General features: G+C 42.2%; 1 protein-coding gene across 1 annotated transcript; it reads left to right on the top strand.

Annotated features, from left to right (window-relative positions):
- Window positions 1-3,462: 3,462 nt before the first annotated feature.
- LOC124273190 (uncharacterized protein K02A2.6-like) lies at window positions 3,463-4,452 on the top strand. The gene has a single exon (XM_046708411.1). It carries the CDS (start codon window positions 3,463-3,465, stop codon window positions 4,450-4,452), a length of 990 nt encoding a protein of 329 aa, XP_046564367.1.
- The last annotated feature ends 6,980 nt before the right edge of the window (window positions 4,453-11,432 follow it).

Here is an 11,432-nt window from a genome sequence, read left to right as displayed (position 1 = left end):
ATGTCGAGGCATTGTTCGAGACAGGGCTCGTTGCCTGTCTGACATGTCGGAAGAAGAAATTGCTGTGGAGTTGACGTAACAGGCAGTAACTGCAGTAAAACGTTTCACCATCAGAAAAGACGGAGTCATACTGAATACCAACACCTATCTAATGACATTTGTGTAATGTTATGGCCCCAGTGACATATGGGAGACAACTCCTGAAGCCTTGAGTGACACAAGCCAACTGGAAGTAGCTAGTTATCTCCCTTGGATCCAGGAAGTATGGACTTACCTCCCTTAGTAATGGCTGATTAAAAAACCTGTGTTTAATGCCACTGTGTTTGTCATCCAAGAACATCAGCACGTACAGAACATAACATGTTGTCAGAATAGCAGGATAAGCAAGTTCCATGCCTGCAGCTCATTCTACAAGTGTCATTTCATTCTGAAGGCTGATTTCTAATCGGATGAGACTGTTTTTGTGAACAATAGTGTGAACAAGCTCAAATCAGCATGGCTACCTCACAAGTAAACCCCTGCATTGACTGGAGCGCCAAAAATCTACCAGAAGAGTGGAAGAAGTTTAAACAGCATGTGACATTAATATTCAAAGGACCCTTGAAGAAAGTTAGTGAAGAAGAACAGTGTTCATATTTGCTGATATGGGTCGGTGCCAAAGGTAGGGACATTTACAACACATTTACCATGTCTGAAACTGAAGAAAAAAGCCTCCAAAGCCATTTTGACAAATTTGGACAATATGTAGCACCGAAAACAAGCATTATCTTCGCACGTTACAAGTTTCATACACGTTCGCAAAAGGAGGGAGAGTCAATTGAAGAGTTCGTAACACACCTACAACTCCTCGTTAAAGACTGTGCATATGACAAGCCTGAAGAAATGGTCCGCGATAGAATCATTTGCGGCATTATTTCAAAAACAATCTGCGAGAAATTACTCACACAAGGCGACTCACTGACACAAGGCGACTCACTGACAATGCAGCAGGCCATCGAGATCACAAGATCTTACGAAATAACTCAGTCTCACCTGAAACTGATGTCTGCCTCGCACAGTGCTGAGAACGTTGATGCTATCAACAAACACAGAACAAGATCCTACCCATACCGACATGGTCCAGAACACAAATCTGGTCAGAATGAATGCGGAAATTGTGGGGGGCATCATGAGCACAACAAGGAGAAGTGCCCTGCCAGAGGAATACAGTGCCACAAGTGCAAGAAGTGGAACCATTTTTCCAAAGTCTGCCGCAGCAGTACACAGACGCAGAGACCAATAAACAACACAAGGGGCAAGAAGAAGATCCACACTATTGATTATGCTTTGGACTCAGATTCAGACACCGACCTGTATATTGACGTCATCAATGGCGAAGCTAATGAGTTCCCCAACCAAGCCTTTGCCGATATCAGTGTGGATGGAGACCACACAATCAGCTTCAAGATCGACACAGGAGCACAAGTCAATGTCATTCCCAAGAAGGAATACGACAAGATGCCCATCCAGCACCCACTCGAAGAAGCTGATCAGCGTCTCACCAACTACTCAGGACATGTTCTCAAAGTCCTTGGGCGTATTCAACTTCAGTGTCAGTACAAGGAACGGTCAGCAACCGAAAGTTTTTATGTTGTGGAAGCCAACGCACCTCCAGTAATAGGCCTTCCAGCATCCTTGTCACTGCAACTCATCAAGCTTGTCCTTGCCCTGGAAGCCCAGCCGAAGGCAGAATCTCCTAACCCCATGACAAAAGAATCAGTGCTATCTGACTTCAAGGATGTCTTCACAGGTGTGGGAGAATTCGAAGGTGAATGCTCGATACATCTTAAGCCAGATGCTACCCCTTCCGTGCATCCACCAAGACGCGTCCTAATCGCAATCAGAGACCGGCTGAAAGATGAGCTCGACAAGATGGAGAAGATGGGCATAATCTCCAAAGTTACCAAGCCTACAGACTGGGTCAACTCCCTGGTTGTCGTTGAGAAACCTCACAGCGGGAAGCTCCGAATATGTCTGGACCCCCCTTGATCTCAACAACGCCATCGAGCGACCACACTATCACATGCCGACACTTGAAGATGCGCTCACCAAACTGACAGGATCCAAATACTTCAGTAAACTGGATGCAAGATCTGGGTACTGGAATATCAAACTCTCTGAGAAATCATCATACTTGACAACGTTCAACTCAATATATGGCAGATACAGATTCATGCGTATGCCATTTGGACTTGTCTCAGCCCAGGATGAATTTCAGCGTAAGATAGATGAAACATTTGGAGACCTCACAGGAACAGTTGCGATAGTTGATGATATCCTGGTTCATGGCAGGACCAGGAAGGAACATGATGCCAATCTACAAGCTGTACTAAGTCGTTGTCGACAAAAGAACGTCCGCCTCAACCCTGACAAGTTATCCATTGGTGTCACTGAGGTCAGTTACTTTGGTCATCTCATCACAGCAGAGGGCACAAAACCAGACCCCACAAAAGTTGAAGCCATCAAGCAAATGTCGCCTCCCAAAGATAAACAAGAGTTGGACACAATGCTTGGCATGATCACCTACCTCGCCAAGTTCGCACCTTCCCTTTCAGAAGTCACCAGCCCAATGAGGGAACTGTTGAAGCAGGACGTAGAGTTCCACTGGGACAAACGCCAAAACGACGCCCTGGAGAAGGTCAAGTTACTAATCACAAGTGAGCCCGTCCTCGCCTTCTTTGATCCGAAAAAGCCCATTACTCTACAAGTAGATGCCTCGAAGAATGGATTAGGTGCCACCTTGCTCCAAGACAAGAAACCAGTGGCATATGCTTCAAAGGCTTTGACCCCTAGCGAGCAGAACTATGCTCAAATTGAGAAGGAACTTTATGCAATCCTGTTTGGTTGCAAGCGGTATCATCAGTGCATCTATGGCCACACCGTGACCGTTGAGTCAGATCACAAGCCGCTTGAAAGTATCATGAAGAAACCTTTGACGGCAGCACCTGCACGCCCAGCAGCGTATGCTACTGCAATTACAGAAGTATGATCTACGTATCGTCCATGTTGCAGGAAAAGACATACCAGTTGCTGACACGCTCTCGCGCAAGTTTCTGACTACAAAAGATGATGGGATGTCAGAAGAAATGGAAGCGCAAGTTCATATGGTACTCGCAAATCTCCCTGTGAGTGACCACAAGATGTCAAAACTACGAGACGCCATTAACAATGATGTTCAGATGAAACAACTGAGGACAACCATCCTCAATGGTTGGCCAGATTCCAGAAGCGAATGTCCAGAAAGCATCATCGAATACTGGAATCATCGGGACCAACTTACCGTCATGGATGGTCTCATATTCAAAGGGGAAAAGATCATCATTCCCAAAGGCCAGAGATCCGAGCTCCTCCAGAAGATCCACTCCAGTCACTTCGAATGGAGAAGTGCAAAGAACGAGCCCGTGACATTCTATTCTGGCCCGCATGAACGCAGAGATTGAAGCTGCAGTTGCCAATTGTACAGTATGCTGTGAGAAACAGAGATCAAACAGCAAGGAACCACTACAGCCACATGAAATACCATGCCGTCCCTGGCAGAAGGTGTGTGCAGACCTGTTCACTTGGAACAACAAAGAGTACATCGTTCTGGCTGACTACTACAGTCGTTTCTTCGAAATAGACCAGCTCAGAAGCCTGTCTTCATCAGCAGTGATCCGCAAGTTATCCGTCAACTTTGCACGTCATGGGATCCCTGAAATCCTGATGAGTGACAACGGTCCACAATTTGCATCAGCTGAATTTGCAGACTTCGCCAGCAGATGGGACTTCAAACATATTACATCAAGCCCCAGATATCCTCAGTCCAATGGACTAGCTGAAAAGTGTGTGCAAATATCGAAGAACATTCTGGACAAAACATACAAGGATGGCATTGATCCACTCCTTGCACTGCTAGAATATCGGACAACACCAGTTGACAACTTGGCTTCGCCCGCGCAACTTCTGATGAGCCGACGTCTGCGGTCAGTGCTTCCCACCACTGGCAAACAACTTCAGCCCAAAGTTGTCGAACCTGCCGATGTGTGTGCAAGACGCGAACAAGTTCAGTCCCGTCAGAAACTGTTCTATGACCGAGCCGCCAGGAATCTGCCACCGCTTCAAATGAATGACAGTATCTATTTGCAGACCGCTGACAAAACCTGGAAGCCAGCCCAGATCACCAGAGTAGATCCAAATCGCTCATACCAAGTGCAGACAGCAGATGGTGCCCAATATCAACGCAACAGGCGCCACCTAAGACACACACCAATGAGAAACCCCAGCAGCAATGCCGATGATACACCAACGGACTTAACATCAGTGCCACTCCAGAAGGTGACAGCATCAACATCGTCCAAACCAACACCGTCCAAACCAATGACTGTTACCAGATCTGGAAGAGTCGTAAGAGCTCCTCAAAAGTTGAACCTATAGACTGCAAAGTTACCCTAGTTGATAGTTCTTAGTTACTCAGTTAGTGTTGTTTAATTTACATGTCATCAGTTCGTGCTTTATCGTTACCAGAAAATATTAACGGACCAGTTGTAGTGATCTTGTTTCTGAACTGTGCCAAAGACATCTGGTCCGCCAGTGCCAAGTAACAATACGTGTAAACGCCCATGTGTATCAGTGTTGACATTATATACAAGATATCTTCTCCTATAACATTCTGATAGTATAGCATCGATATCCTAGTTGTTATGACAAACATTTTGTTCAAAACAAAGGGGATGTAATGTTATGGCCCCAGTGACATATGGGAGACAACTCCTGAAGCCTTGAGTGACACAAGCCAACTGGAAGTAGCTAGTTATCTCCCTTGGATCCAGGAAGTATGGACTTACCTCCCTTAGTAATGGCTGATTAAAAAACCTGTGTTTAATGCCACTGTGTTTGTCATCCAAGAACATCAGCACGTACAGAACATAACAATTTGCGCGTTCATCTCTTCCTGAAACAATCAAAGCGGGCTATTTCAATATCGGAGTGGAGGTGTATGTCCCCACTCCACTCCGATGCTACAAATGTCAACGATTCGGCCATGGTTCCAACTCATGTCGTAACACTGTGGTTTGTCATCGTTGTAGTGACAACCACGAGGGCTCAGACTGGCAGAAAGAACTGCGATGGTGTAATTGTAATGGTACAAATCCTGCATCCCCATGTCCTGTATGGCAAAAATTGAAATGCCAAAATAACATTTCCTACCTAGAGGCAAAGAAGGTTTTTAATAGACAAACAACAACACCATCGATGATACCCTACTCTGCTGCAGTATCTCGATCTGTGGCAACAGCGTCTATATCGTGCCAGACTGACTTGACATGGGTCAAGTCACAAAATCCAGTCTTCTCAACTAACAAACCAACTTCCCCGCAAAACATACCTACTGCTCCAATCACTCTGTCGTCGTCTGGGTCTCAGACAGAAATTCAACCTGAGAAATCGACTGATTCACAACTAGCCACGTCACAGTCTGCCACCTATCAATTAAAAAATGAAGAAAGGAAAAAATTAAATCGGAAAGAAACAACTGTCATCCCTTTACCTTTAGAGGTTCTTCTAGATAACACTTTTGGGCCTCTAGATATGGAGGTTACCCTGTACTCCCATGACAGACGGAGGGGCTAAACCCCTCACATTCTCGAGAGAGATCGCCAATTGAGGCACCATGACTCAATTGAACAATATAATTCAGTGGAACTGCAGAGGGCTTAAAAATAACTTCAACGAGAAACAATTACTCGTACGAGATCATCACCTGTCAGCAGTCTGTCTCCAAGAGACATATTTTAAAAATACAGATAACTTTAATCTGAGACTCTATAGTGCTTATCATTCATTTTCACCTCCGGGATCGAGCAACTGGAGGAGCTTCTATTTTGGTTCATCAGAGCGTCATACGTAGCCCTATTACTCTAAATACGAATCTTCAAACTGTTGCAGTGCGCCTGACTGCACATTGCCCTGACATTGTGCAGCTTGTATATTTCCCTTTCTTCTAATATCCGTGAGGCAGATCTTCAAAATCTGTACGATCAACTTCCTAAGCCATGTGTTATCATGCGATCTTAACGGACACAACCGCTTTGGGGAAGTGTCCATACCAATAGTAAAGGTAAAATCATTGAGGAATGTATTTCCGATCATAATTTATGCATTTTTAATGATGATTCAGCCACTTACTTACATCCAGCTACGGGAACATATTCTTTCCTGGAACTGTCACTCGCCAATTCAAACTTATATAATGAATTCGTATGGATGGTCCATGATGACCTATGTGGGAGTGATCACTTCCCCACCATTCTCAAAACAATCAACCCTGGTGATGATCCACCTTTATCGAGAAGGAACTTCGCCAGGGCTGATTGGTCATTATATGAGACACTATGTGCTGATCACTTAAAACATGATGTATTTGCGAACAGTGAAGATCCTGTACAGGGGTTTTCCGATTTACTGAATGACATTGCTGACCAAACTATACCAAAGTCCTCTGCAGTTCCACATGTTCGTAAGCCATGGTTCAATAATGAATGTAAACAGGCCAGAAAGTGTAGGAAGAAAGCTGAAAAGTATTTTCGCCGACATCCTACCGTACATAATCTAGACAAAGTAAAAATTTTAAATGTCAAGGCTAGACGTGCTTTTATACAAAATAAGCGTCAGTCTTGGCGAAGTTATGTTTCTAAACTAAATTCACGCACACCTATGTCAAAGGTGTGGAACATGATTCAAAGAATCAAGGGCAAAAATTCTAAATCTACTGTTCACCATTTGAAGGATGAGGATAATTTATTAACTAATAAATCTGCCATTGCCAATAAACTCTGATGAAAGTCTCGCCAAGGATTCATCATCATCAAATTATGTCCCCGAGTTTCAAAAGTTTCAGAAACAACAGGAGAAGAGAAGATTAAATATTAACTCTGACAATGGTGAAGATTATAATGAATTGTTTTCACTACATGAGCTACATACCGCCCTTGAGCAAGCCCATGATACAGCAACAGGGGCTAATGATATCCACTATCAGCTCCTGAAGTATTTGCCTGAATCATGTCTGGAAACGTTGCTAAATATTTTTGATTCAATATGGAATTCAGGGAATTGCCCAGCTTCCTGGCGTAATGCCATTGTAGTCCCTATTCCAAAGCCTAGCCGGGATCATACTGATCCATCCAATTACACACCAATCTCTTTAACGAATTGTGTTTGTAAAACCATGGAACGAATCTTAAATAATAGATTAACATGGTATCTTGAAACCAATAACCTTATAACAAATATCCAATGTGGTTTCAGGAAAAATCGAAGTACCATTAAATATTTGGTACGTTTAGAATCCTTTGTTAAAAATACTATAGTAAATAACATGCAGTATCGATAATATTTGATTACGATGCCACCTGGAAGAATGGCATTTTAAAGGATTTACATGATTTTGGTTTGAGGAGTCGTTTACCTCTTTTTATGTCACAGTTTTTAAGAGACAGGCAATTTCAGGTCCGCATGGGTTCAACCCTGTCTGACCATTATGATCAGGATCAGGGTGTCCCACAAGGCAGTATTTTGTCTGTCACATTGTTTAGCATTACAATCAACAGTTTATCCAAGGTTTTAAATGATTCCATTGATGGATCACTTTTTGTGGATGATTTTAATATTTCTTGTCGTGATAAAAATATGCATACTATTGAACGGCAACTGCAGTTATGTTTAAATATAATAAATAAATGGTGTCTTGAAAACGGCTTTAAATTTTCTAAATCCACAACTAATTGTATACATGTTTGACTGTGTTGAATTCTCCATCATAAGGGATAAACATTTCAATATCAAAACAGTAAAGGACATTTTAAATAATATTAATTATCATTGAATTATTATCTTTTTTAAAAGAGATAGATTTGTTAAATGAATTTTGATATATGTTTTTTAATAGAAAAAGTTTTATAATTGGTAGTTCAGATTATGAACTTGGATTGTTTGTGGTTGTATCCTCAAAGGGGGTTGAAGTAGCGAAACATTATTGTCCTCCTGAGACGATACGTTATTCCCAAAAACTTTCCAAGTCAATTTCGCTCAACCATACTTTTTAATCGTAGTATTTTTGTTATTTTAAATTTCGGCTAAATCTTCCTACCATCGCCAGCGGCTGAAGGGATGGTGTAAATCCAACTAGGGTCCATGCAGGTAGCAAAAGTAATGTAAGTCCCCACGGTTCCTAGCATGGTGATCTACCTTCAGTTGTTGGCGATCTTATAGCCCGTGTTTTATATTATATTGTCGGGTTTAATTGAAATGTTTTAGTTTTCAATGCTAGTTTCATATCCATATCTGTGATACTCTAGTTATTTTACAGTCCGTCGATGACTGGTTATTTACCTACTTGTCTTTATTGTGTATGTCCAACATTTCTCGTCACTATATGGCTGAAATATTGCCGAGGTGACGTTAATTTTTAACTCACTCACTCACTATGCCTGAATGCATGCATGATGCACGTGCATCTCGATTTCAATGTTGTGTTGTGCAAACTCTTCCTTTTCCACAAACAAAAACATTTCCAACCTCAATCTCAAACAATACTTTATTGGACAAAACAGGCTATACGACCATGACTCATGTTTTCCTTAAACTTAACTTCCGGTGTGTATTTAAAAAAAGGTTCAATTACTCCATTGATACTTTAATGTCATTTCCACTCCACTCCACTCCACTCCACTCCACTCCACTCCGGCCGCCTCCCTGGTGTAGTGGTTAGAGAGTCTGCCCGGAGAGCGGAAGGTCGCGGGTTCGATCCCCGACCACGTCATACCAAAAGACGTTAAAATATGGTACTTGTTGGTCCCTGCCTGGCGCTTGGCATTAATGGGTACAACAAGGACTGGTCGGCTCGGAGTCAGTACAATGTGTCTGAGTCGGGTATTCATGCTTCACTGCGGCATGGTATCTCAGTGGGCTAGCACTATAAAACCAGCTTCAGTCAGGGCTAGTACAAGCAGCCGCACATACACATACACACGCATGCACGTCGTCATATGAGCGAAATATTCTCTAGCGCGACGTTAAGCCAATTTCACCTCACCTCACCTCCAATATTATGACGTTTCTTTTGCCTTTCAGTATATCTTTCAAACGGTCAAACACAAGAAATATGTGTATGTTGACACCGCACTATCCTGTCTTTCGACGGCGGCATGTGAACGACCAGATAATCATGTGATTAGCGAAAAATCCAGGCCGACGGTGGCGCAGTTACTGTTTTTAATGACAAGGATATTTAAATGTTTCACGTGGCGCGATGATACTGCGCGATGATACTGTTAAGTAAGGGCCTTTTAGAGATGTGTTCGGTTTGCAAAACAAGTGGCATTTTAAAATATTTTCTCTTGTAGCTGACTTTTACTGAGCTTATAGTTCACTCACATATCCCGTTTCCATGTCTGTGATAGTGACAGCAGTTTACGACAGCCAGAAGACAATAAAGGGAGAATACTCACGGCTATTGTCTCCCTTTGAACATGAGGGCACGAACAATGAGCACATAACCAAATGTTCAAGTCATGTAATAAAATCAACAACTACCTTGATGGCAAGTACATCTTGATTAAGCAAAAGCGTCAGGTAAATAATTGCCCAAAATCAATCTCCATAGTCTCAATAGATAGAAAGAGGCGGAATTCTTGGCAAAATCATAAGAAATCTCTGTATGTGGTAATGTGAGTCACATTGGATAATACCATGTGCTGGCGAAAAGGTTGTACTCTGACACAACGATGACATGCATAGTCAATTGCTGTTGTTTACCTACCATCACATAGGGTACAGTTTACTACTGGTTCTCATCGGAATATGTTAGGGGAATGGGCTGCATGAATAGTTGATCATCACCAATAAAGATGAGACCTCTTCGTTACCATGTATGAAACAGCATTCCAATCACTCGTTGATGAACAATGTTCATTGGCACCAATTTCTCATGTTGATGAGAAGATTTCTGCCGTATAAATTTACGGTACATTGTACAGCATAATAACAATACCAGTGTTCCTTTCGTTAATGACCCGTGAAGATCAGTGTTAGAATTGGTCTTCAGCAACCCATGCTTGTCGTAAAAGGCGACTAACGGGATCGGGTGGTTAATGCTTGATTTATAAGCAAAAACGCAACAAAATCACAATGCTTGATTAGGCGTTAATAAAAACCTTTAATCATGACAAAATAAAAATGTAAATAGTGTTTGGCACAAATGAAACAAGGAAAGGAACAATTTTAAGAACGGAAATATCCGAAGATTTCCGAGTGTTACGAAGTTTTTCGAATGCATATCAAAATACCGATTTTCGATCAGCGTATCGCAATACGTATCGTTTTCATGTCTGAACCGGTAAATACCGGTAAACCGGTTATATTGCGCAGCCCTACTTATGAGTAACTTTCAATTCTGAGAATGTTTATAAACACGGCCCCTGAGCGCAACACAGTGATGTTGAAAGAACCGTGACTGTTTGTTACGTCATCCTATGCGTTTTCAGTTATCTAATCTAAATATATTGTTCCCTTAAATGTCAATACTATCTCCATTCTCGCGTGCATACAAGAGAAGTACCCCACAGGGTTAGTGAGCAACACAGCACACACGACTACATCGTGGAACACGTGCATCTCCACATTCTGCACGTGCGTGACACTGCAGAGGAATGTAGTGGGATTTTCAGAGCTAATGATGGTTGCAGTGATTGCAAAAGCATTTGGGTATCATGTTGGTATGAACTGGCATTCACCTGTGTGTTAGCGAAGTTACAGGGAGAGGCTGTGAATTATGTCTGGGTGCTTTCAGTGAGCTCCTCGCCGACATACCAGTATGGGGTCACACATTGCACTCACCTGTGGTATGCTATCCGAGGTTTCAGCGAGCGGAGAAAGGTTTTGCCATGAAGTGGTAATTGTACTACAGTAATTATAGGTATAGTATACGTTTGTATTGTACTAGTTTATGTGGGAAATGTATGCCATCCGACCTACAATTCACAAACTATATATTGAAGAAAAGAAAGGTCGTTCTTTTCACATTCAATACATTCCTGTCAATGTATATATATACTGAACAACATAAGAAACGCACCACCCATATAATACGAAATATCTGAAATGTACCCATGATATCTGAGCATCGTCGGTGCATTTTAGTGTGGAGCGTTTCTAATGTTGTTCAGTATATTAACAAATTCTATTTATTCATATCGTAGCATATTTCAATAAATTGTTTTCTCTCTATGAAAGCATAAAAGATTTTTGCACCTAGGTTTCAATGCATGTTGTCTGTTACGCGTTTCGTAATGCTTGTAGGTTATAACATCCTTCCACAACGATAAAATACCCCCCGATTTCTCATACAAACGGGG

Source organism: Haliotis rubra, unplaced genomic scaffold, assembly GCF_003918875.1.
Source record: "Haliotis rubra isolate DU_JTF1 unplaced genomic scaffold, ASM391887v1 Scf1032, whole genome shotgun sequence".
Classification (NCBI taxonomy): Eukaryota; Metazoa; Mollusca; class Gastropoda; order Lepetellida; family Haliotidae; genus Haliotis; species Haliotis rubra.
Note: the sequence above shows the minus strand (reverse complement) of the source record. Positions and strands in the feature narration are given on the sequence as shown.

What these genes read in the sequence shown, in the direction of transcription:
- LOC124273190 (XM_046708411.1), top strand. Translation starts at nt 3,463, where the DNA reads ATGAACGCAGAGATTGAAGCTGCAGTTGCCAATTGTACAGTATGCTGT.